Source organism: Suillus discolor, assembly GCF_016758755.1.
Source record: "Suillus discolor strain FC423 chromosome Unknown F5147scaffold_1, whole genome shotgun sequence".
NCBI lineage: Eukaryota > Fungi > Basidiomycota > Agaricomycetes > Boletales > Suillaceae > Suillus > Suillus discolor.
In genome coordinates this window covers 1,375,058-1,400,000 of record NW_024541248.1, presented here as the reverse complement: position 1 = coordinate 1,400,000, position 24,943 = coordinate 1,375,058, and the positions used below count along the sequence as shown (strand labels likewise).

General features: G+C 48.9%; 10 protein-coding genes across 10 annotated transcripts; 5 read left to right on the top strand and 5 right to left on the bottom strand.

Moving 5' to 3' along the window:
* The first annotated feature begins 31 nt into the window (after window positions 1–31).
* Window positions 32–3,814, top strand: F5147DRAFT_663647 (uncharacterized protein). Its single transcript, XM_041434909.1, has 5 exons — window positions 32–234; window positions 280–394; window positions 447–2,495; window positions 2,548–2,730; window positions 2,785–3,814. Exons 1-5 carry the CDS (start codon window positions 74–76, stop codon window positions 3,721–3,723), a joined length of 3,447 nt encoding a protein of 1,148 aa, XP_041300270.1. The 5' UTR covers window positions 32–73; the 3' UTR covers window positions 3,724–3,814.
* A 479-nt stretch (window positions 3,815–4,293) lies between these two features.
* Window positions 4,294–6,918, bottom strand: F5147DRAFT_749833 (DCP2-domain-containing protein; the record flags this gene model as incomplete). The annotated part of the gene is made up of 8 exons (XM_041440146.1): window positions 6,683–6,918; window positions 6,565–6,636; window positions 6,304–6,511; window positions 6,154–6,252; window positions 5,950–6,102; window positions 5,806–5,897; window positions 4,741–5,755; window positions 4,294–4,719 (listed from the first exon to the last, which is right to left on the bottom strand). The coding sequence occupies exons 1-8, from the start codon at window positions 6,796–6,798 to the stop codon at window positions 4,294–4,296; spliced, it is 2,181 nt and encodes a 726-aa protein (XP_041300269.1). The 5' UTR covers window positions 6,799–6,918.
* A 794-nt stretch (window positions 6,919–7,712) lies between these two features.
* Window positions 7,713–8,708, top strand: F5147DRAFT_663642 (uncharacterized protein). Its single transcript, XM_041434908.1, has 4 exons — window positions 7,713–8,205; window positions 8,256–8,309; window positions 8,377–8,406; window positions 8,471–8,708. The coding sequence occupies exons 1-4, from the start codon at window positions 8,011–8,013 to the stop codon at window positions 8,519–8,521; spliced, it is 330 nt and encodes a 109-aa protein (XP_041300268.1). The 5' UTR covers window positions 7,713–8,010; the 3' UTR covers window positions 8,522–8,708.
* Window positions 8,709–8,865: 157 nt separating this feature from the next.
* On the top strand, window positions 8,866–10,471 carry F5147DRAFT_663638 (phosphoribosyl pyrophosphokinase). Its single transcript, XM_041434907.1, has 6 exons — window positions 8,866–8,982; window positions 9,044–9,083; window positions 9,134–9,443; window positions 9,560–9,607; window positions 9,742–9,836; window positions 9,889–10,471. The coding sequence occupies exons 1-6, from the start codon at window positions 8,949–8,951 to the stop codon at window positions 10,313–10,315; spliced, it is 954 nt and encodes a 317-aa protein (XP_041300267.1). The 5' UTR covers window positions 8,866–8,948; the 3' UTR covers window positions 10,316–10,471.
* A 1,010-nt stretch (window positions 10,472–11,481) lies between these two features.
* Window positions 11,482–14,841, top strand: F5147DRAFT_562754 (Pkinase-domain-containing protein; the record flags this gene model as incomplete). Its single annotated transcript, XM_041430639.1, has 5 exons — window positions 11,482–11,728; window positions 11,789–12,018; window positions 12,070–12,750; window positions 12,805–14,655; window positions 14,707–14,841. 5 exons carry the CDS (start codon window positions 11,482–11,484, stop codon window positions 14,839–14,841), a joined length of 3,144 nt encoding a protein of 1,047 aa, XP_041300266.1.
* Window positions 14,842–15,129: 288 nt separating this feature from the next.
* Window positions 15,130–15,915, bottom strand: F5147DRAFT_663632 (ubiquinone oxidoreductase 20 kd subunit). Its single transcript, XM_041434906.1, has 5 exons — window positions 15,589–15,915; window positions 15,494–15,534; window positions 15,417–15,442; window positions 15,377–15,381; window positions 15,130–15,293 (listed from the first exon to the last, which is right to left on the bottom strand). The coding sequence occupies exons 1-5, from the start codon at window positions 15,902–15,904 to the stop codon at window positions 15,256–15,258; spliced, it is 426 nt and encodes a 141-aa protein (XP_041300265.1). The 5' UTR covers window positions 15,905–15,915; the 3' UTR covers window positions 15,130–15,255.
* Window positions 15,916–15,924: 9 nt separating this feature from the next.
* Window positions 15,925–19,314, bottom strand: F5147DRAFT_663629 (P-loop containing nucleoside triphosphate hydrolase protein). The gene is made up of 8 exons (XM_041434905.1): window positions 19,084–19,314; window positions 18,903–19,030; window positions 18,437–18,852; window positions 17,767–18,384; window positions 17,442–17,717; window positions 17,003–17,387; window positions 16,512–16,949; window positions 15,925–16,455 (listed from the first exon to the last, which is right to left on the bottom strand). Exons 1-8 carry the CDS (start codon window positions 19,163–19,165, stop codon window positions 16,084–16,086), a joined length of 2,715 nt encoding a protein of 904 aa, XP_041300264.1. The 5' UTR covers window positions 19,166–19,314; the 3' UTR covers window positions 15,925–16,083.
* Window positions 19,315–19,435: 121 nt separating this feature from the next.
* F5147DRAFT_741772 (WD40-repeat-containing domain protein) lies at window positions 19,436–20,835 on the top strand (the record flags this gene model as incomplete). The annotated part of the gene is made up of 8 exons (XM_041439501.1): window positions 19,436–19,662; window positions 19,716–19,763; window positions 19,822–19,909; window positions 19,981–20,051; window positions 20,104–20,337; window positions 20,386–20,451; window positions 20,504–20,516; window positions 20,542–20,835. 8 exons carry the CDS (start codon window positions 19,436–19,438, stop codon window positions 20,833–20,835), a joined length of 1,041 nt encoding a protein of 346 aa, XP_041300263.1.
* On the bottom strand, window positions 20,773–23,385 carry F5147DRAFT_11904 (uncharacterized protein). The gene is made up of 6 exons (XM_041428112.1): window positions 22,341–23,385; window positions 22,244–22,276; window positions 22,168–22,191; window positions 21,746–22,103; window positions 21,323–21,693; window positions 20,773–21,271 (listed from the first exon to the last, which is right to left on the bottom strand). The coding sequence occupies exons 1-6, from the start codon at window positions 23,159–23,161 to the stop codon at window positions 21,055–21,057; spliced, it is 1,824 nt and encodes a 607-aa protein (XP_041300262.1). The 5' UTR covers window positions 23,162–23,385; the 3' UTR covers window positions 20,773–21,054.
* On the bottom strand, window positions 23,224–24,901 carry F5147DRAFT_663614 (uncharacterized protein). Its single transcript, XM_041434904.1, has 3 exons — window positions 24,428–24,901; window positions 23,647–24,376; window positions 23,224–23,596 (listed from the first exon to the last, which is right to left on the bottom strand). Exons 1-3 carry the CDS (start codon window positions 24,832–24,834, stop codon window positions 23,414–23,416), a joined length of 1,320 nt encoding a protein of 439 aa, XP_041300261.1. The 5' UTR covers window positions 24,835–24,901; the 3' UTR covers window positions 23,224–23,413.
* Between the last annotated feature and the right edge of the window lie 42 nt (window positions 24,902–24,943).

The window sequence follows — 24,943 nt, the reverse complement described above, 5'->3', positions numbered from 1 at the left end:
TTTGGTGCTAGCTACTCAACTACTGCGAACGCCGAATACCCTTCAATTGCTCACAGTTTACGCGAAGGCAAGTATGGCGCACCCAGCGCCCGGAATCGTAGCATGGACAACTTCTATTCGCATGTCTATGGCAAAGGATCCATGTCGGCAATTATTCGAGGACCAAGTCCAAACACACGGCTTTATCTTCTTAGACGATTACCTCGAGAATATCTTGGCTGGCCCAAAGCAAGAGTGCGTGAACTGATACACCCTTTTCTCTACTCTGAGCATCTGTAGAGCCATTATCGACCTCGTCAAGACACCTGCTCGAAAGAAAGCCGCACCCAAGCGAACCAGAGCAGCCACTTCAGCAGCTGCAAAGGCGCAAAACTCCACTCTTTCGTCTCTCGAGGTATTTCTTCTCTTTGAAGACTGATGTATTGAGAAAAATGTCTGTTCTGTAGGAGGACATATGCAAGGAGAATCAGCCACCTGTCAACAGCTTTCATCAAGCACTTCTTCACGCCAAGCAGAACGCGGAGTCCACGCATTCTCATGCAGACAGTGACTGTGCTGAGCAAGTTCTTCCTCAGTCCAAGCCCGCAGGCACGATTGTGGGCAAGCGTGTCAGTCATGATCCGGATCTAGTAGAGGATGACCCAGCCCCAGAGGTAGAGGACACGATGGTATCACCACCTGACGCCTTGCGTTCTGTTCCCCTTGACTCACCGAAACATACCCACGTTCGAGAGGTACGCACTGGCAATCACACTCAACCACTTCCGCAGATACCAGCAGTCAGCTCTCCGATCACGCATGTCAGGGATGCATTGACAGCTCCGCTGCCCATTCTACCTGCGTCCAGTTCCGCTCCTGATTCAACTACTATGGTAGTTCCACTTAATGACTCGCCGTCTCGTACTCTTGCGCACAAGAGCAGCGCACCGCAATTTCCAACACTTCGCGCTCCATCTCCTCTACGTAAGTCGATGCGCGTCGTAAGAGAACCATCTACGGGCGCTGGGAATTTTGCGTCAGCTGCTCCAGCACAAGCGCAACCTTCCGCACTGGGCAAACGTACGTCGTGGCTAATGAAGGCTAGAGAAGTGAAAGCCATGGAAGGCATCGTGCATAACAAGACAAGCATTCTCGGCCCTGGTGTCGGCGCAATGGGTCCCTCTGGCAACATTGTTGCTCCTTTGAAGCGGAAAAGTGGTGACATGGCTGCTGCACCCTTAGCTTCAGACAAGACCAGCGAGGGGCGTAAAGCGAAGGTGGCCAAGGCCTCCGAGTCTGATTCTGCTCCACAAAATTTGAAGGACCCACCTTTGAACCAGGGGGCAGCTATGCCGACTCAGACTCCTTCATCCATCCTGGTGCCGACTAGAGCTGTGCATCTCCCTGAGGAGCACTGGGAACCACTGAACGACAAGGAGGAAGAAGCTAGTTTCATTGGGGTGTTCAAACGTACAGTTGAAGGTCTTGGTGCTCGCGCGGGTAAAAGCATGGGGAAGTCCCTCGGTGGTGGTGTGGCAGCCGCTGCACTTGCTGAAGCTCGTGCTGCCGCAGAAGCGAGAGTAGCAGAGAGGAACAAGATCAACGAAGAACAGGTCACGGAGTCAGAAGACTTCTCCACGCTAAACGCTAAAGAATCCCAGCCGGCAACTGAAGATGTTCACTCTGACATCGTGACTAATGAGAGCCCGGTAGCCCTTCAATCTGCGTCTGCAGCGGATGAGAGTGTCTCAACAACCCCACCCAACTCCCCACCTCCCACTCGTACTTCTGGCTCCAGCTTCGTTCCTCCTCCTGGTCCAGTGTTTAATAGGCAACCTCCTCCAGTGTTCATGCCTCCTATCTTGAAGCAGATCGCACCCCTCGCCAAAGAATTCTCTTTCAATTTGCCAGCAACAACCTTTACGCTTCCTCCACCAATATCCCTGGGTCTAGCGGCAAGACTTACATCGTCTCCTTCGTCGCGTCTTCCACAGGCAGGCGGTATGCAACAATCTTCGCAATCAAACACATTGTCGGATGCTGTCTTTGATCAAGTAGAGGACATTCCAGCCTGGGTGCCCTCTACCCAAGACGCTGAATACACAGATGGTTCAGAATCCCAGATTCATCGGGCAAAATTTGCTACACTGGAAGATGACGATGATGATAGTTGGCCTCTTGAGGAGAAGTTGGCCGCAAGCGAACAGGGATGGACTGCTTTCAACTTCAATAACAAGGAGGACAGCATGACATGGAGTTCACTTCCTACCGAGTCTCAGGGACTCACTAAAACCAGAAGTGACCTGACTGGTAATTCAGCGAAGAATGCAGTGCAGCGAGATGAGGGGCCCGTAATCCCCAGTACCTTTCCCATGGATATACATGATGATGCGGCTCAGCTTCAGGACAATGAATCCAATGTCTCCGAACCAGAAGCCGACCCAGAGTCAATTATGTATACGAGCGATCTGGGCAATGTCCTCAAGGCTGGCCAGCCGACTATTACTCTTATCGAGGCATGTACAATTCAATCGTCAGTATTCTTAATACTCACAGTAACAACCGAAGTCTGGTGGCATTCCGCGAAGCGAGAGCCAACTATCCATGGCTTCGACGTCTTCGTCTTCCCAGCAGTCACAGGCTGGATTCTTCGGTCAAGCCACAAAGCTCGTCAATAGTATGCTTGGTACGGGCAAAAAGGCCAAGCCAGAGGTTAAGAGCCTACAGCTTGCAGCTGCTGCTGCGAAGAAGGTATCTTGTTCACCCTTACCTCGAGTGTTTCGTGGGACTCAAAGTGTTGTATAGCAAGAAGAAGAAGCCAACAAAAAGGCCACCCGTCTCAAGGAGATGGAGGCGAGGCGCCAGGCAGCGCTTGCTCGCAAAGCAGATGAAGAGAAGTCACGTGCTGTTGAGGAGGAAAAAAAGATCAAAGAGGAATCCGAGAAGCGCAAACGCGAGCGCGACGAGACTACGGAAAAGCGGCCTCTCAAAGCTGCTGTACTTAAGAAGACGGAGGAAGACGCGACAAAGAAGCGAAAGATCACCATCGACGATAAGAAACCCGAAATTAAAAAGCCGCCTTCAAAAGACAAGAAGGATACTCTTCCTTCCAAGTTGGCGAAATCCAGTTTGGTCACTCCTGCAGCAAAAGTTGCTTCTGCTTCCAAGAACATTAAGGTCCCCGCGTCATCTGCGCTTGTGTCTTCTGCGACCTACAATGCCTCGCAGAATGCTGCTGGGTCATCAGCAGTTAAATCTGCAGCTACCGAAGTGAAATCTACCAAAGTTGGTCCTCCCAAGGGAAAAGCTAAGGTTGCACCACAGGAGAACGAAGATAAGCTTCCGTCCGCCATGGTGCAGAATCAGATGGCAGCACGTGCGATGGCCCAGATACGGGCAGCTAAGCAACAGCTACCTGAAGTTCCTAGCGAGAGTATTGAACTTCCTGACATTAACAGCGAGTACTCTGACTCGGAAGATGAAGATCGGCCACGGACGTTTGATCCTCCTGATTGGGCCCAGTCACCGGAGCTCCGACAGGCGTTGCAAACGCAAAGCACAGTTGACCCAGATGACATATTCGGAGCGATCCGGCCACTGCGAATGGAGGAGTTGTTCAGGACGAGACAGAGCCGGTTTAGAGCACGGACGAGTTCAGCAAATTGGTCAGGTTCGGACCGACTGACGGTCGAAGAGGAACGAGAGTATGCCCGTCGCATGGGATTTACCAAACATATATCCTGACCTGTATCACCATTTATCTCTTCTTTTCGACATACATGTTCCACACATCCTTGGTTTCATGCAGCATATTTATTTCCTTGCTTCAGTAGCAAAACAAATGTGTGACGAAACTTGGCTTGCATTCGGCGGTCAAGGGACAAGTACAAGCGAATGAGCACGGACTAGGCCAGCGATATATCTGGTTAGAATGAAAATGGAGCTACAAAACTACAGGGGGTATTGCGACGAGACCAAGGATGACACCGGAACTAGTACTGTAGATTCAAGGATGACAGAAAGGTGTCGAGAGTGGACAAATGGATGATAGCAATTATTGTACTGCAGCAACAAAACGTAATGAACGACGAGAATGACAATGGTTCACGTCAAACTCATTGAAACCCGCAGTCAAAAAAGACAGACAGAAAAAGATGTCTCGAAAGTAAAGGACCGAAGACAAGGAATAAGTGCAGGAGAAAAGGCGAAGGCATGCCAAAAGAGGAGAGTGAACGTAGCATATACACTATGGCGTTGATGACAAGCAAAATATATGATGCAGGGTGGGGTTATAGCAGAGATATAGTGGTGTAATCATCTATGGCCAGCATTAACGGGGGCTGGTGCCGGTGCATGTTTATTACCGTTTAGAAGTGAAAGTAACTGAGCGCTGTTGGTCACAGGGGTTCGCGAAGTGATTGGCGGTGGGAGGAAAGTTGATTGTAACGTATGGGCTGATGGTGTGATGGCAGAGAATCGAGTAGATGCGATTTGAGCACTGACTGGGGGCATCCCAGTAGGGAAACCGGTTACCATATGAGGACCCGCGCCCTGATGTGCGGGGGGGAAGAGTGCGGAAGGATGGGCTTGATAATTATGGACTGTAGAGTAGCCTTGCAAGTAGGAGGAATGTGGATGAGAAGTGTGTGGCATTCCGACAGGAAGGGATGGGGGGCCTGTCAGCAGTGACAACAACTGATTTTGTTGGACATTCCGAGGGGAATAGTCGTGGGTGGTAAACTGACCGGAGCGTGGTCGCACTTGAAAAATGTCATCAACAAGCGGCGGCTGAGGGTACCCTGTGCTGGCTTGCTGAGAAGTAGGTGTGAGATAATATTCAGCTGGCATTGATGACATATGTCCAAATAATGGGCGAAAGTCAGCTTGCGGATAGTGCGTAGATGGTGGAACGGAAGCTGACGGACCCGGACGACGGGCGCCAGAGGGTAACTCCCTACTGGGCAGAGTAGGGGTCATGCGTGAAGACTCATCGGCCACTGATTCCAGTAGGGCCAGCTGCCTCAACATCTTGCCTGAGGCAGGAACCTCAGTCAGGCGCGGAAGGTAGGGTGATATGTCGGCAGTGCTCGACGTACGTCTTGACGACAATGGGACCTTTCGAGAGGAAGCCAAGGATGAAGTAGACGATGCGGCAGACGCAGCGGATAACGAGGCGGTCGAAAGGGCTCCTGATGAAGGAGTTCCAGGATCATGAGCAGGTGAACTTGGTAGTGTGGATGACTCGATAAAGGAAGCCTGCATGCTCAAAGATTGGGAAACCCGAAGGGAATGTGCGGAGGACGATGTCACGTTCGAGGGCCGTTGTTTCGGAGGCGGAGAAGACATCACACCAGGAGTTTCTGACTGGGCAGAAACACGAGAAGACCAATCAACAATATTCTGCTTGGCTAGTGGTGTCGCGTTGTGAGCGAGTACCGAGAGAGGCGATTTAACTGGCGGAAGAACAAGCTGAGGCTTTGAATCGTCTTGCTTGACAGCCGAAAGCGTCAGAGAACTGAGTAGACGAGCAAAATGCGGGTCCATGTGTTCAGGATCGACAGCTTGCTCGTCATCGGATTCGTGGGCAGCCACACGACGGTTTGTCGCAGGAAGTGCCTCGCTATACTGAGGAGACGGCGTCTGCGGTTCGCCATTATCCGCCGAAGATGAGCTAGACTCATGTGTGCAATTATCCGTACTCGTGTAGCCTCCAATCCTCCGAACTCGCCCCTCCATGGCTCGAGGCTTGTTGGCAGTGACGAATGCCTTCAGCGATCTACTCGAAGTTGACGACAACTGATAAACGAATAATAAAAGGAGACTCACGCGATGAAGGGGGAAATTAAATAAAACTTTCCCGGTGCGGCTTTGTTCCGCCTCCAGGTTGGAAGATCAGTTAACTTGAACCACTCGATCCGCTGCAAGAAAAGATTACGACAAAAAAGGGGAGGCGTGACTAAATGAACGTACACTTATCTCTTTGCGGGTTCGAGTTTTAAAAGGAAAGTCTTCCGGGACTCCGGGTACCACAAAGAGAGAAATCCATTGCTCCTTGATCGACATTTCAATTACGTTTGCAGGAACCAGCTGACCTGCCAGATTATAACCAGTCTCCTCAAGCACCTAGCGGAGAATCTCAGGTCGCCGGACAGGAATGTGGACAACACGACGCACTTCTCGAATGGCACACTCATGGGTAGGCTCGCTCTCGTTTATCTTACCCTTTGGAAAGCCCCAACCAGAAGACGACTTCCACCCCTTGACAAGGATACACTAGAGATCTGAGTAAGTTGTGTTCGTTCCTGAGCACCAAGAGCACCATACCTTTTCCCAGGTGTCGTTTAACATAATTGCGCCGCATACAGGGACTCTAGTCTTGTATTGCATGAAGGTATTGAAGGCTTGTTCATGATCGTGACTCCACTGGTGTAGCAGAGGACAAGCTTGGAAAAGCATTGCGGAGAATTTCTTCAGCGGTAGCGATGGAAATTTGGGATTTTGTTCTCGGATGAAGTCTTCGTAGAACCAATGCCTATATGAAAAATGTGAGCCGGAAGGGAATCGCAAGCACTGCGGGCGGCTTACGCTTGCTCCACCTGGAAACATATCCGCTCAAGAGACGATAGTTCTTCCTCTGGGAGATTTAAAAGAAAGCGACTTTTTGGCGTAAGAAGAAAATTGATCATAGGTGGAGTGGATATACCTAGATAGATCTTCAAGGACCTCTTCATGTGTTGCAAGTTTATAGGAAAAGCGTTCAGCGGAGTCTACCGGAGGAGCAGGGTGCATTTCTGGCGATGAGGACGAGGAAGAAGTCATGTTTAATTGAGAAAGAGAGAGAAAAGAAATAAGTAAAGAGAGTTCAGGAAGCCAGTCTTGGAATTGATCGTTGTATACACAGTTGGATGGAAAGACGATTGATGCACTTGTTGTTAGCGGTGAGTGATAGCGTATGATTTCGCTTTAGCCACGTAACAAACATGACACAACACATATCCTTTGTCACAAACCGTCACTTAGGAGTTCAACTGTGCACACTTAGCGCAATTGACCTTGGAGAACTCTGCATCAAGATGGGCAGAGTTTCCTGAAGAGCAGCTCAGGAAGGCTGCCTCTATCCGCAAGAGAATAGGCACTAATACTTATCTCGATCAGGTGCATGTTGAAGCAAAGGGCGACTTGAGTTCAGGGTTAGGACAGTTCCACCTTGGAAATGTTATAGTCTGCGGAAATTATAACCTGGTATGTACCACTTCAATAGATCTTTATGGCACCCGCTTAATGATCTGCTAGTGTCCCGGTACAACGTTTGATCAGAGCCAGCTTTTTAGCTTGTTTTGGATGCAAGGTACCCGACTTTAGACCGTATATGGTTGAGTAATATTTTATGTCTCGTGGAACTTTAAAGAGGACACCCTCAAAGCTTTCCTGTCTGTGTGAGGTAAAAATATGTTTTGACTCTGTTATCGCAACGGCACGGCAGGCATGTAATCCAGTCTAGCAAAGCACAAAGTACCACTGGCCTGGGTGTCCATGTCAACCCTGTTACATGATATTCACTTCGATCCAAGCTAATGCTAAAGTCAGCGGCTTAGGTTCTGATATATGCTGATTGCAAGGTTCTTGTTTCCCGACAATCGAAGCTATTTCTTTCAATGAAAACATGGCCACATATCTGGATCGTTCGGACATGAGCGGGATTCGGAAGTTGGCACTTCCCAACAAAGCGAGCTGAATAATAGACATCTCATGAGTCTCATCTCAGTACCTTTACCATCTCATCGTACTCACTGTATCACCTTCAAATGTCTGGCCTCACAATGCACTTGCATTCCAACCAGGCCTCTGGGATGGCTGTTTCTCAGGCGGCTATAAATAAACAACCAAGCCCTTAGCCTTTCTAGCCAAGGCGATTATACCGGTGCAGAGGATCTCCACCTGCAAGCACTCCACCTTAAACTCAGTGCAGTTGGTGAGAATAATATTACTACTGCCATAACTCGCAATGCACTCGGAGAACTCTACCTCAAGATGGGCAAGATCACAGATGCTGAAGAGCAGCTCAAGAAGGCTGTTTCTGTCCGCATGGAGAATGGTCCTGCATATGATGCGGCAGTCTCTGTCGAGAATCTTGGTCAGGTGCATGAAGTGAAGGGTGACCTTGAGGAAGCGAGAAGGGTAAGACTATCCCATCCTGCAGATATCATGGTCTGCGGAAACTATGACGTGAGGTAGTCTCATGTCATCTTTATAACATTTGCTAATCGCACTGTCAGTGTCCTGGTGAAACGTTCGACCGGAGCCAGCTTTTGGCTTGTTCTGGATGCCAGGTACGCATTTTTAGGCAGTTTCAGGCTGAAAAGACGCATGAGAGAACTGAGTGACTTTGTTCGATAGTCCGCCTTCTATTGTGGAAGAGCCTGCCAGGTGAGCTATGAAATCAATGTCACCTACCTGACGTTTAACTATAATGCTACTCCACAATGCTTAGGTGAAGGATTGGCGTGCTCGCCACAAGACATTCTGCAAAAAGCGTACGTAAACAACGAATCACGGATTATCCTCCCGATTTTACAATTTTGCGTCTTGTGGCATTTTGAGGAGATCCAGCCCTCCTCCCGTTTGTATCGCTTAATGGCACGGCATGTATGTAATCCCAGTAGTGAAGTCCATTGGCCCGTCTCCTATGTCAAGACTTTAATCAAAGTTGTAACATGTGGTGCAATCATACAAGAAAACTTGTTATTGTGATCCCCTTAGGATGTTCCAAAGAATCGTGCACATCAAGTTGCCTATCTATTTTAGTTGCCTCTCAGCCGCCCTGTACAGCCATCATCTTATCGTCACGCAGTCACACGCAGATTTTCTGTGACACGTGTGATGAGTGTTAGTTTTGCTTTTCCTCACCTTTTCTTATTTTTTTTTCTTACAATCCATGGATATCTCTCTCTTGTACTTAAATTAATATCATGCTGAACGGAACTGGAGTCAAAATCTTCACTGGTTCGTCTTTAGATTCTGACTTTTGCGACCTTCTCTTACGGAGTGACACTTACCCTGACAGGCACCAGCCATCCCGAGCTGGCGGAGATAATTGCTCGACGGTAAATACAAATGAACTCGCGAGCGCGCTGTTCACCCATGCACTCTCTAGCCTTGGTCTACCTCTTGCGAAAGCTGATGTAACCAAGAGCGGCATTGGCGAGACGAGCGTCCGCATCGCAGAAAGCGTTCGCGAGAACGATGTGTACATTATCAATACTGGCTGCGGAGCAGTCAACACATCCCTCATGGAGCTTTGTATCATGATCCATGCCTGCAAGATTGCAAGTGCCAAACGCATAACGGCTGTCGTCCCTCTTTTTCCATACGCACGACAAGATAAGAAGGACAAGAGCCGCGCCCCAATCACGGCGAAACTCGTAGCAAACATGATACAAAAAGCAGGTTGTGATCACGTCATTGTAAGTATCTATCCTGCTCCAAGGAATATCGGGGCACCGTTCCGGTGTTTGCGCTGTCTTGACTTGAGCGCTCTGTCAACCCAATGCGTCGATCCGGGCTGACAACTTGGATATAGACCATGGACCTCCATGCATCACAAATTCAAGGATTCTTTGATGTGCCAGTGGATAAGTAAGTCTAACGTTTGATCCTGTTTCCAAGCGTGGGTCACTCATATTTGTCCATTTTTGTCGTGCACAGCGTAAGTGCTGTGGCATTTTATAGATTGGGCAATAATTTGACACGTGTCCATTCCAGCTTTTCGCCGAGCCATCATCAATCCTGTACATACGCACCCATTTTGATCTTGAAAATGTCGTAATCGTTTCCCCCGATGCGGGCGGCGCCAAGAGGTGACAACCTACTGATAGGAGGTTTATGACAACTCTCATCATTATATCTCAGGGCTACGTCCATCGCAGATCGCCTGGGCGTCGATTTTGCTCTTTTTCACAAAGAGCGCAAAAAGGCCAACTCCGTATCGCGCATGGTTCTCGTTGGGCATGTCAAGGACAAAGTTGCCATCCTCATCGATGATATGGCCGACACTTCCGGAACGCTGTGTCTTGCCGCGCATCATCTCACCGAAGCAGGTGTTGCCAAGGTTTACGCAATCGTGACACACGGAATATTGAGCGGTAATGCTCTAGAAAATATCGAGAAGAGCGTGTTGGAGAAACTGATCGTGACCAATACGTTACCTCAGAAGGAGAACCAGGCAAAGTGTTCCAAGATCGAAGTTATTGACATCGGACCTGTCCTCGGGGAGGTTATCCGGCGAAGCCATTATGGGGAGAGCGTGTCGAAGCTCTTCCATGAGGTTCCGTACTAGAAGGAATAAACGAGAGGGATATTATTATACGAGTGTATTTGCATCCGATCTGCGAGAAGGATATATACATATGTAGTAGAGGGTAGGCTTGTGTCTAGACTTGGCCATGGTACTCGGATCAATATCATGTCAAATATCAAGTATCCCGCCAATTATAGGTGACCTTGCTGTAAGATCAAATTCGTGAGACAATGTTTTTAAACCAAACTCAATCTATTGCACGCGCACGGTTAGCAGGTGAGTTTATGACGATATGACAGAAGTTTCGAATTCCAAATTAAGAGGTGAAAAGTGTGAGATCCTATCGCGGGTCGCTTATTACAAGGGCTGAAGCGGAAGGACCATTCTTCTAAGGGGCGTCGCCGGAATGAAGATTGGACCGCGCACAAGGCAGTGGCTGCCACTGGTGGATATATCATCTAGATGCGGCTGCATCATCATCGAGATGAAGAAAGAGAGGCCAACCGGTTGCTGAGAGATAATTAAGGTGCCGTTGGGGTGTCACAAAAAAATTGCCACGGTGTGGTTCTGAGAAGTTCTGGACTACATAACGAGAAGGTGATTGCGTAGGGTCTAAGGGTAGCCGGCTAGACAGCCTCGGTGGTACGCAGGATGGAGGAGAACGGGACCGAATATTTGGGCAACATAATGATATCCGGTTGAACCCGGGAAAAGCTGGGAAAGACATGTGTTAGGGAGGACTGAGACGGAGTGAGACTCACAGAAAATTCCTGAGGGCTATACCACTATACAATTAAAAGTTTTTTGGCGTGAGTATGAAACTATTGAACGTACCGGTTGTGTAATCTCACAGGATGAAACGGATGTACTCACCATCAACGGAGAGAGAGAAGGGAGAGAGAGCTATTGAGTTCGGTTGTTGTAGCACAGCTTTAGTAGTGTTCCCTAGTCTGGCGATGAAGATGCTTCTTTCGACTAAACCTCCTCGCTTTACCTTTTCCGCTCTCTTGTCTTCAACACTTGTCTGTTTTTTCGAGTTCGTCGTAGTCGTAGTCCTCGTCTAGCTAATTGCGAGCATTCGGTACATTTCTTATCATCACTTATTGTCTCTTTCGTCGTATGTTCCCTTAGCCTCAGCATCCGTGCTGGCCCTCTCGTTAAATTCTCCTTCCCACTTTCCATCGCCAGGCAATGCTCTGCGTATCATGTTCACATCCTCGAATCATGCCCACCAGAGCAATGGTCACTCAAATACACACTACGACTCTCACAACAATAACCAGACAAATGGACATACTATCCACCAGACAAATGGTCACTTTCACCCACCACCACCTTCCCAATCCCACAAATCAGCAGCTTCATCTCAGCCAAAGGAGACAGTTTCTGTCATTGGTATACCCTCTGTTTCCATACAGAATGGAAAACTCCAAGTCGGAGACTCTCGTTCCAGTCAGTCTTGAGTATCTCAATCTCTTTCCTTGTCTCTCATATTCGCAATTTGACCTAAAGGTTCACATCGCTCTTATACACCAATCAAGACCCTGGGTGACGGTTCATTTGGAACAGTCTTGTTGTGTGATTGGCATGGGACGCTACCGCCCAATACACCACTCTCTCCTATGCAATGCGGTGGCGGCGCTAGACCAGAATGGGCTGGAAAGCGTCTTGTCGCCGTCAAGAGGATGAAAAAGAAGTGGGAAGGGGGTTGGGACGAATGTAAAAAGCTAAAGGAGCTCGAAGTATGTCAATTAACTTTCATTCACTGCTCCCATTCTCACCAACCCTTTCAGTCATTACGCGCAATACCATTTCACCCTTGCATTATTCCACTCTATGATTTTTTTCTCCTCCCAGATACTAAGGAGCTCTATTTCGTCTTCGAGTCCATGGAAGGGAATTTATATCATCTGATAAAGGCGAGAAAAGGCCGTACCCTTGCTGGCGGCCTAGTCGCTTCTATTTTTCGCCAGATCGTCTCGGGTTTACACCACATTCATTCTTCAGGTTATTTCCATCGTGATATGAAGCCCGAGAATGTTCTCGTTACAACAACGGGTCTCTTCGAATATCGTTCACTATCCCCGGTAGCCCCTCCAAATGCACCTACGGAGAAGGATGTTGTCGCGATCATCAAGCTAGCCGATTTTGGGCTTGCGAGGGAGACACTCAGTTCACCGCCATACACGGAATACGTCTCAACCCGTTGGTATCGAGCCCCGGAGGTGTTGCTTCTCAGTCGAGATTACTCGAATCCAGTGGATATGTGGGCCCTTGGTACGATCATGGCTGAGTTAGTCAACCTTCGACCATTATTTCCAGGATCCGGTCAAATAGACCAAATACATCGCATATGCGAGGTTCTCGGGGATCCTGCAGACCATGGAACGGATCTCCGCGGTAGATCCCTTGGTGGTGGTAAATGGAGCAGGGGACTCAAGATGGCGAAACAATTTAATTTCGCTTTTCCAAAGGTTGGTTGCTGTAATGTTATGTACGTATTGAATATTGTTGACATGTCATGTCAGAGCACTCCTCGGGACTTCTCTTCGTATTTCGAACGCAGTGTCCCTCGCAAACTTATTGATTGTATATCAGACTTACTGAAGTATGATCCTGATAGTCGTCTCACGAGTCGACAGTGTCTCGAACACCCATACCTTATTGAGGCTCTACCAGGGAATGGTCCCCCGATGCCTCCTGCTCTTCACACACAGACTCTGCCACCAACGCCATCGAGATCTGTCTCGAATGGCATATATCACATCACTCCCTCTGCTTCACCACGCAGCATTCCTCCGTCACATTCACATAACTCCGCCCCGAAATCACCCTACCATCAACCCCCAAGCCTGCACCCGTCACATATCCCCGATGCTTCCTCGTCCCATCGCTCTGCATTCGTCCCCTCCTTCGTCACGTCGACTATTCACACACCTACCTCACATAAAACATCCGAATATGTCGTTGATCCACGCATACATTCGCATTACTCGGATATTCCAGAAGAAGTACGCGCTCAAGGGGGCGCTTCCTCGTGGGCTAGTCACGCACGGAGTGACTCCGATCAGATGGAGGTATCCTCTCCACAGGCAGAGCCCCTTCTCGATGCTTACCACGCGGGCTACCCGATGGAAGTACAATCTTCACCGATGGTACCGGAGTACCAGACTCGTCCCCGCGTTGAACCTGACCATCCGATGCCTGCCCATGATGCTACCCAATCGCCGAGCATCAAACTCAGCAGCAAGCTACACTTCAGCCTTGGCAAGAAACCCTCTAAATGGGGTCTTTCCATGTTTGGACACGGAGAGAAGGTCCATCAGCAACTTCCTCCCGTCGACGAAGTACCGGGTGCGTCTTCCAACTCAACGCCGTCGCTCAAGCGCACGCAATCTACCAGCTCGGATAGTCCATCATTGGCGGAGTTACAGCCTATGAACGGTTCAGCTCGTAAGAATGCCAAAGCTATCAAGAAAGAGGCCGAGCGACAATTACGCGAAGCGGAAAAGCAACGCCGCGCGATGGCAGAACGGACCCAGAGGGAGCAGGCTCGTGCAGTCATGCAGAAACGCAGCCAAATGTACATGCAAACTACTTCGCGGAACGAGTTGGAGTGGATGTGGCAAACACATGCCAGTTTGCTAAATTCCCATCAGCGAGGAACGCCCTACGACGAGATGGAGAAGAGCAAGGTATCTGCTTCTGGTCCTATTCGACAGAAGGAGACCCAAGGAAGTGCAAAAGTGTCATCGCCGACGTTGAACGCTGCTTCAGGTCGATATATTAACCCTATCGACGGGACGCTGGCTCCTAACGACCGATGGGGGTTACGAGATGAACGTTTGACGAAAGTTCGACGAAGAGGCTTTGATGACGATCATTCCATGTCTTCATCAGACGTTCACAGCTTAAGCCGAATGTCCGCCATCTCGTTCGCTACAGTCGATAGCGACCCTGGCCCATCACGGACGCGAAGGCCAACGCTGTATGGGATCAACCGAATGACGTCCGCTTCCTCACTACGCACGGGCACGACGTCCTTTGATGATTTCCCCACTTCTGCTCGGTCATCGAACTCTATCTCTCTGGACCACCAGTTCAATGACTTCTGCATACGTGCCTCTGTTGATACTACATCCTCTGCATCGGGAGCTTCCTCACCTCCACCTCTAAATCTCCTTTCCCTATCACCATCACCACGGCCGTGGATCCGTACCGATTCTTCCAGTCCACAACACTCATCATACATGGTTCCTCCGATGATACGATATCCTTCGTCTTCTCATAAGTCATATGAATGTAACGGGCAGTTGTATGGTCACCCTCCAAGTCCAGGGATAGACCCTCAATCTGTCATAAATCCGATATTCAAAGTGGTAAGCAAAGCTCTAGTTCCACATCTCAAGTAGAGCTGACTTCCATCTTAGACCCCATTACCAACATCGCCCAGTGATCATTTATCATCACATTCTCTCCCCCCATTTTCTCAACTGGAGGCAGTTGCAGAAGGGGAATACCCTCCATTATCGCCCATGTCCTTCCATTCACCGGAAGATGACTGATGCCGGTGGCATCACCACTCTCCTTTTGGTTTTATTTATCAGGTCTTGTGAGGTTAGGAACGTTCAACTGGTGGACATATAAACCATTCATTGCTACATCTGTTCGTTCTTACCGCCCGGCGCCCTCTAAACCGTATCTCACCGAACCCAGGAGGTTGATCGGGCACATCGCCCGGATTCACTGTGACTCTAGTATTCCTCCTGGTTTATCTTACCATACTTACCCCATTCTAGTAGCATATTTACTCTGGTTGGGCGTTGTAGAGCGCCGCTGTACTTTTACCCACATTTGCAATAGGCGGCAATCAGAAACATGCAAAGCATTGTTTAACACGGGATGAAAAATTTTAATCTAGTCATATGCCAGACGCCAGCCCGTGCTAATTATATAGCTTGACATCCTAAGCGTTCTACTTAGTGGTCATGTGGAGCTTGTTCAAAGCGGAGGCCGCTGGAAGTCGTACGTGAGTTTGAAGTCTGGCCAGAAAAAATAGTCACATACCAGTAGCTAAAGGTAAAGTACAACAAATTTGTTAGTAGTGACAATCAAGCCAAGGCATAGCAATAATACTTACCCGCATGGCCGAGCACCAGGTTTGTCCTGCAAAAGAATGTCAATTATGGAACAGCATCCAGAAGTACCAACACAAACCAGGTTGATGAATATCTTTGGATGACCAAGAGGTCCTCCTCCTGCAACAAATTGTCGCACCGACGCTCAAGTTGAGAAGAAAAAGTATTACTAACCACCATCACAAACAGCTTTCCGCCCATGCACAACACGGATAGGCTCATTGTTAACCATCTCCATTGCGCTCAATGGGTTGGGCTGGAGTTCGAGAACGGTCTGCTCAAAACGTGGACCTGACTGGGCGACCGCGCGAGATATCTGGCTGGTTGTCCATGTCGTTGGATAATTGGGTGCTTGGTTCGCGACGGGTGATGGAGAAGTAGGTATAGGTGTTACAGGGTTTGCGGAAGAAGAAGAAAAGCGACTTAGCACCTTCAGGTGAGAGGCGCGATGTATCAGACGACGGCTAAGCATGGTCACGGTTGCGGACATCGAGACCGCGGTCGAACCCGAAAGCGAGAAATCTCGCAAGGACTTTCACCAAGAAAGGAAAGTCAGTTAATCTTCAGATTCCTCCTAGCTACAATTACAAAGGTTACAGCTGGTACTAGCCCGTCATGCATATTATGATACAGTGCTTGGGTACTATAATACAGAAGTGCACACGTTCCTTAATCCATCTCTTCTATTTCAATGTCACTATCTTCATTCCAATCTTCATCCATTGCATCAACATCGGCCTGGCCTTCATGATTGGGTACGACAACAAGTTTGTTGCGGGGGGCGTCGAACCGAATATTCACAGTCTCCCCGTCGCGAATACGGTCAGAAAGTAGCATCACCGACAAGGGATTCAGGAGCTCGCTCTGGATAGCGCGGTTCAGCGGTCTTGCTCCGTATGTCGTCGAGTACCCGATGGACACCAAGTATCTTTTCGACTCGTTATCAATGTCGAGTACTATTTTCTTCTCGGCTAGACGGTCTTGGACCTCCTTGAGCCTCAAGTCTACGATCTTGAGCATACTGCTTCTGGAAAGTGCACGCTGTATCATAGTGTAAGAAATTTAGAACCTAAGATGCATGCTATGCGGTGGCTTACAAAGACGACAATCTCATCTATACGGTTGATGAACTCGGGCGGAAAGTGGCCCGTTATTGCCCCCATGACTAGCTGCTTGGTCTGCGGAGTTACTGGACCCTGACCTACGTCGTTCAAGTATGCAGCACCGAGATTTGACGTCATGATGATAACGGTATTCCGGAAGTCGACAACGCGGCCCTGTCCATCAGTGAGTCGGCCATCGTCGAGGACTTGAAGGAAGAGCGTGACGAATTCTCGCGAAGCCTTCTCAATCTCGTCGATGAGGACGATGGAATAGGGTTTGCGCCTAACATATTCGGTGAGTTGTCCTCCGGCGTCATGACCAACATAGCCAGGTGGGGCGCCGATAAGACGTGCGATAGAATGCTTCTCAGAATATTCAGAACCATCGATGCGAATCATAGCATCAGGGGTGTCAAAGAGAATAGTAGCGAGCTGCGAAGGTTTCGGTTAGTGACTGTAGTTATGACGAAGTTACATCAACTTACTGTCTTGCTGAGCAATGTTTTTCCTGTGCCAGAAGGACCGGCCATCAAAAAGCTGGCAATAGGGCGCTGAGGATTAGCCAGTCCACTTCTCGAGAGCCGGATAGCGTTGGCGACAGCTTTCACAGGTTCCGGCTGACCAACAACGTAATCGGCAAGGATACGTTCCATGCGAAGGAGTTTCTCCTTTTCGGTTGACATCAAACGTGTGACTGGAATACCCGTCCACCGTCCGACAATTTCTGCGATCTGTTCGGGAGTGACGGTATCTGTACCTCCACCAATCTTGGCGTCCTCTTCGAACTTTTTGGCTTGAAGGGCCTCCAGGCGATTCTGAAGGTCTGGAAGGGCATAATAGCGAAGGTCAGATGCAGTTGCAAGGTCATATCTAATATGTGCTGTGGTCAGGAGATGGTCAATTAATCCAGAATGGCAAGCACACCTTCTCTCTGCCTCGTCGGCCTTAGCGCGTAGATTGTCGATCTTCCTCCGCACTTCGTTAATTTCGTCGCCTTTGCGCTTTTCAGCCTCATAGGCAGCCCGAAGCGGTTGTAGTTCGTCATCAACATCGGCGATGGCTTTGCGAGCCACACTTAGACGCTCCTGGCTGGCCTGATCCTTCTCGCGTTCCAAAGCATGAATTTCAACCTCCAGTTCGAGCTTACGACGTTGAAGCTTGTCGATGGATTCAGGTGCTGTCTCTCGGGTAACACGAACACTAGCACAATTCGTCAGGTAGTTTCATGACGGGTATTAAGGAAACATACCTTGCACAAGCTTCGTCGACAAGATCAATGGCGGCATCGGGAAGACGTCTCGAAGTCAGATATCGATGGGCCAGAGTGGCAGCAGAGATCAGGGCACCATCCAAAATTCGAACACCATGATGAACTTCATACTTTTCCCGAATGCCTCTGAGAATGTTAATCGTCTCGGGGACACTAGGTTCGTTCACCAAAACTTGTGCGAATCTCCGTTCCAGAGCAGCGTCTGTCTCGATATACTTCCGATACTCGCTTAGCGTGGTAGCCCCAATACAACGCAGCTTGCCTCTAGCCAGAAGCGGTTTGAAGAGGTTGCCTGCATCCATGCCACCGCCTTCGGCACCTCGACCAGCCATGATGAGGTGAAGCTCATCCACAAATAGAATAATAGATTGGCCGTCCTCGGATGATTTCTCCACTTCGCTCAAAACTGACTTGATGCGTTCCTCATACTCGCCTTTGTACTTCGCACCAGCCATCAATGCACCCATATCAAGCGAAAACAGGCGCCCAATGAGGCTGGCTGGCACGTCCCGGTTAACGATACGCTGAGCAAGACCCTCCGCTATCGATGTCTTTCCAACACCAGGCTCGCCAATGAGCACAGGATTATTCTTTGTTCTAGACAAGCTACGTTTAGAGGTGACTACCAACAGAAAAATATGAATCCTACCTTCTGCAAAGAATACGAACGATCCTCCGAATCTCATTATCTCTGCCAATCACAGGGTCGATTTTCCCTTCTTCGGCAAGAGCAGTCAAGTCGACCGCATATTTCTGCAAAGCGTCGAATCCTGCCTCTGCATTCTTGCTTTCCACACGACGGTTTCCTCTAGTCTGCTCGGTAGCTGTCTTCAAGGCGGCCTCAGTGAGACCAGCGTCCTTGATGATAGAGGATATCGATGGGTCCTTTAGAAGTGCGAGAATTATATGATCCTGCGCGATGTAGGAGTCGTGCATGGTTTTCTGGAGTGACTGGGCCTCGCGCAAAACCTTCAACGCACTAGCGCTCATGGAGATCTCCTCCGGAGATGGAGATTGTGAGGGTAGTCTGACAATGATCTTCTGAAGTCCACGTTTTACATTGACCTGTCATGGGGGTGAGGTGGCATACCAAGCCGGTACACATAGACACGTACTGGATCACCACCAGCCTTCTGTATAACAGAAGAGAATAGGGAGCTTGCACCAACGTTGGACATACTAATTGGTGAATCATCTCCCGCACCCTCGTTCAGAAGAGCTGCAGCGATATGTGCAGGGTGAACTTTGGAGAACGAGTGAACAACAAATAATTATCAGTAGAATATGTACACATACCTTGGGCATTAGAATAATCCTTTGCGAGTTGAATGGCAGCCGACAAAGATTGTTGGGTTTTATCTGTGAAGTCGAAGTTCATGGTGAAGGCGAAAAGCGAACTGAGGTTGGTGACAACGATTCCTTGCCTGGGCTACCTTTTTATCAACCTTGGCTGGTTGTAGTATGATCCAGAAGCAGACACCCCTTTATCGAACATTGCAGAACTTGCTGGTGATATCATCACACGTGGCAGTGCAGGCCTAAGTGAACTTAATGACGCGGTTGTGACGCAGTATCAACGGGCGCCTAGTAGGTATGTAAGCACCTGTGACACCGTGACACGAATCTAGACTCTGCACCCTCTTCTCCAATGGTCGTATTGGATACCATCTGGCCCGCAGATTCGATTGAGTTTTGCCCCCACGAGAGTGCTTCTGATATCTTTGTTTGCGGGACCTATCGATTAGAACATTCCCCCGCCGATACTCAGGTGCACACAGATGACAATAAAGTAGATTTCGAACCTACGGCGAGAAAACAAAGTCAAGTCCGTCGTGGAAAGTGTCTTGTATTGCAAGTAACAGAGGACAGAGGAGTGTAAGTAAGCGAATCGATTCCTGCGAATCACTGGTTCAATGTCTATCATCAAGTTCCCAGATTCAGGAAATCAGTCTTCCAGCTGTCCTCGATCAGAAATGGTGAGATTCGCGTCGTATACTTGAGTCGTATCAAACGTCAATATCTGCACAATCGTAGGTGTCATACTTCTCGAACAGCCTCTTCAGTACTCGGAATTGCAGACTCGGAAGGGAATGTTACCCTTCACGAGTGGCACAAAGAAGAGGTATGTTTTAATGTATTTCAATCGCATAAATTGTGACTCAGTGATTTTAGCGCCAGCTCAAGGCATTTCAGAGCGTATCCTGCGCAACCTCGGACGTTCTGTGCCTTTCCTTGGACTGGTCTACCCGAAGATACCCCACGAAGTACGCTAGCTCAAGAGACTGCAGGCAATGCTGACCCAAGATTCTGAGACAGCAATCACGGTTCTCTGGTAGTTTCCTTGTCAAATGGATCACTGTGCGTTCTGAATCCTGATTCAACTGGCCATTTGACTATTGTCAACCGGTGGCACGCGCACGATTACGAACCTTGGATCGCTGCTTGGAACTATTGGGATACATCCATCGTTTATTCGGGTGGAGACGACCTAACCATGAAGGGCTGGGATGTCCGACAGAATTTTATCCAGCCCATCTTTACAAATAAGCGGCATGTAATTATCTCCACATGTTTTGTTTGTTTCTCATACCCTCGAAGATTTAACGCAGGTGTAACAACTATTCAGAGCCATCCACACATCGAATATCTCATAGCCGTCGGAAGGTGCGCAGTTTTTCTTTGCTATCAACATCACGGCTTTTGAAATCGCGCACAGCTACGATAATAGCGTTTGTCTTTTTGACAGCTCGGAAGCCGCTGGTACCGCTCGTCCAAGGAGATGTTGGAGGGGGTGCGTGGCGTGTCAAGTGGCATCCGTCGCCCAGTCGTAAGGAGGATCTCCTCGTTGCAAGTATGCACGACGGTTTCAAGGTGGCGAGGGCCCACAACGGAGAACATGCAACGTGGGAAGTTGTGAAGCGGTTTGATGATCACAAGTCGCTAGCATACGGCGCAGACTGGTCATTTGCTCCTCCAGGTGTAGATGGGAAGACATTGATCGGGAGTTGCTCATTCTACGATCACATGTTACACCTTTGGAGCGGCTAGTTAGCAAAATGTAAGTGAGACAATCGGAGATGCGTAAGGATATTGACTGGAAATGTTTTTATGGTATAATCAGGAGTATATCTGGGCGAAGATCGTAAAGTATGCGGGAAAAGGGGCATGATCTAGATCGAAGATTGGTAGAGACATGAGCAAACTCTCCCAAAATACGCCAGTCCCAGAGTCGGATTGCCGCGGATTAAGTTGGCGTTGTGGAACGTCTTACAAACGATCGACGCTTTGCGTGGAGATTGAGTTGGAGGGCGGAGAGATAGGCGTCTGAGGACAAGTCTCAATGTGTTCTTTACGTTTCTTCCAGAACTCAGCATTTGACCCTTTCATGACAAAAGCGAGGGTCCATCGCGACAGACCTCTCAGAGATTCTGGCTCATGGACTGCAAAAGTGAGCAGTGAAGCCAGCGACAGAACAAATACGATTCTATTGCATCCCATCAGCACCACAAGGAAAATACTCTTTAAGAATACTAACCGCTCAGCTAGCCTCGCACCAGCATGATTACCTGCAGTCCACCTGGCCGGTAAAAATGCTTTAACGGCTCTGGGTAACACATATAACGCCATCTCTCCCCTTCTCCGCGTGTTTTCAATGAGTATACTCCAACCGCACGTGAGCGATCCCACGAGAACACTACCATATGGCCCATCCCACACGTCATGAGGGATCCATGGGAACAGCTTTGCCAGCACTAAGGTACGTGTGAGACAGGCAGCGAAGAAATATGACGACAGGAAAGTGGAGAGGAATGTCGCACTGCGGATCGCAGCCAGGAGAGCGGGAATGGCGCGATGACGCTGGAGGATGGAGCTAGGGCGAGTAAAAAGGAGAGGAAGAAAGTGAACCTTCAAACATGATTAGCGGTGCAATGCAGTGCACTCCAGGCCATACACTTACAGGCAGGTATAGAGCCATAGCCTCAATGAACGCTAGGGAAAATCTCACGCCAACATTTGCTAAACAGCTGTTATCGAGACCCCACCGCGTTGTAACACGGGAATGCAGGAGCTCGCAGGGCAATCCGCCCACACCACCCCGGCCAGGCACGCCAAGCGCCTCCCAGACCACATCTGCACCTGTACCACATGCAGGCAAGACATGTGGATTGCCCCAAGATGAAGGGTATCCGCGGTCCTTGGCATAAGACATCAAGAGGTGAGAATGGGAGGAACTGTGCCCATAGACCCATTCTTTGGAACGCATAACACGCAAGGCGTCCAACAGCCGTTTGTCTACGTTGGCTAGGGATGATATCCTGATGATTGATCATAAAACGATGAGCGAGAGCTTCCCGACATGATAACTGAATGATATCTAACCATTTCACGTAAGAAGGGGGAAGTCTGTAAAAAAATGGATTTAGACATCAATCTATGTTATTTTATTGCTAAGCACCTATGTGGCTGGTAGAAGAAACACCACATGATTCTGATATTGCACGAAGGGTTTGAATATATATATGTTGACATCAAGAATGCTACATATCACGCACCTAGCACTGCAGGCCCAAAATACAACGGCGTCCAGCCATACAGCTATACTTCGATGATATTTCTTGGTTTTTCCATCGCCTTCAGCAGGCAGTAGTAAATCAGTAGATGGTCCAGCTGGCTTCGATCGATTTACGGAAATGTTGAATAGGTCAGCTTTCCGGGCTGATGGCACGAACAAGAAATGCTGCATGATTGCGTCGGTTGCACGACAGAAAAATAAGAGCGTTAATCCAAAGGTTGAGAATGGTTGACGCGACCCTGCTTTGGATAGTCGAGTCCTTTGGAGCAAGAACAATGCGATTGTCGAGGACAAGATATTTGATAGGAACGCTTTCTGAGAGGGCGTTGAGTTGGACATGCCTGAGCATGCCTGAGCTGCAAGCGATAGGACTGTTGCGCGTCGTTGGGATGTGGAAGCTATCACTGGCTGTTGTCGAACAAGTTCTGGATCATCTTTTTTATCGACATTGTGGAGACCTATTGCTTCCAAGAGGTGCTTCAATGCAATTCCACCACAAATGGCTACTGTGATGGCGAACGGAAATCCTGTAAGGCCCACTTCGCGCTTCAACACGCGCCTGAATGAGCCCAAACGAGTTTCCAGACTGGATGAACGATTGACGAGGGTAAGAGCAACTGGGAGTAGTGCAGGACCAAGAGAGAGAGATAGGCTGAGAGAATATGTACGAAGGGCGACCTTCACCGGATGACTTGGGTCATCTGGCCAGAGATTCTTCGGATTGATATTTCTCCATGATGAATTGCTATGATCCGAATCTGGTTCAGTAGGCTCAATGACCCGAGGAGACGGCGCTGACATCAAAGCGCTGTAGAAGGGCTCCGGTTTGAAAACGACGGGTGTTGCACTCACATGCAACTTCACTGCTGTACAGTATTTACATATATTACGATTAGCATAACGATACGATCTGTATGGTGATCTCCGTGGAAGTCACGCGTTTTTGACCACTCTCGCGAGTAACTCTGTAACAACCTCAACATAATTTACCACGACATCCTCATCAGAGAGCTCTTCCTTCCAGTCCTTGGCCCCGACCCGACCCGATTCTGTTTAATCATCCTTGTCGAGTACTTTGCCTAAGCCATTTGAGTAGCTCCAGAAGTCAACCTCAGTGGAAGAGAACCCATCTCCAAGACCTCGCACTAATTCATGAGCCAGACCGGCACGTTTGACAAGATCGATGAACTGCGCTCTTGAATCTGGGAAGACAAACAACCGGAGTACTGCATCTCCCTATAAAAGTGATATCAAACGATGATACACTTGTCAATGGAAATGCATACGTGGCTCTGGAGAAGTGCTCCCAAGTATTCTAGAGGTGGAGTTTGGATGTCCGAACCATCATTTTCCAACGTCATCGGTAGAGAAAATGTAGATTCAGGAAGCTTCCCTTTGTCCCCCGGATGGGTATTGGAAACATCAGAGAGATACGGCGAAAGCCACATGCGCCAGAGTTCAAGTTTGCGACCATCCCGACCGAGCCTTCGCATCAGTCGATGACAGCGCACCCAGTCTTGTTCACTTCCTTCCCATTCCAGGTTGACCGAGCGAGCGAGCTTGTCAAGCGTGATCTCTGATTGAGGGTAAGCGAGAGACACAAAGCTTGTATCCAAAGGCTGGTCAGACAGCCTGCTCTTGCTAGTGGAAGGACTTGGACTTCCCTCCGAGTGCGCTATTGCATGCTGTGCAGGACGCATCATCAATCTTAACCATCGTCTTCTCCGTACCCAGGCACCAGTGCTTAGTTTGCCAATCTCTGCGTGCCAGTGTTTCTCCCGAAAAAACCAGTTGTACTCAAAACCGTCGCATTGAACTTCTCCTGAGTCTGTGCGCATGTCGATCATCCATGTTCTGGAAACCCAGCGCCAAGTGCCATCGGGCAGGGGATAATTGGAAAGAGAGATATTGGGTTGTCGGGATTGTTTCAAAGAATCGGACGGGATAGTGAATTGTGGAGGATCGATAGGAAGCAGTGATAGGTGTGAATAATACGGGGACGAGAGTACGGTGAGGCTTGGGATGATAGTTACAGTCTGCCTCACATGAGGTAGATGATATACATACCCTCTTTGATTTTCATATACAACAGCCCAACGATAATCGTCCTGATTAATGCCAGGGATATCTGAGATACCTGAGATGTCCAAAGTGATTATGGTGGTATTATCGTTGGTTTGTTCGAGGGCCGGTAGTTGCTCTATGGACTTGTTTGAGCTGTCTGCCTCAGCTTCTGGATCTGAATCCCCCGGTTGTGATTTGTGATGCCTAGAGCGGCAACAGGAGAAAAGGTTTGGAAGGAAAGAAAATATACTTAAACGAGTCTTTGGAGCCAACCGACGACGTGCTGGTTCTGCGGCTGAAGGATCATCGAGTGTTAATATTGCCTGAGGAGGAGCAGGCCACTGAGGCTCGGCCAGCGAGCACAAGTCCTGGATTTGGAGCTCAGCGGTGCCGCTAGTACTGCTCGACATTGTGAGGACGAGTGATGATCAAGTTGTCCAAAGGCTCGCCTACTAGCAAGTACTCAGTGATATCCTCGACGTGGTCTAGTACTTATAAGTCCTATATATATAAACAATG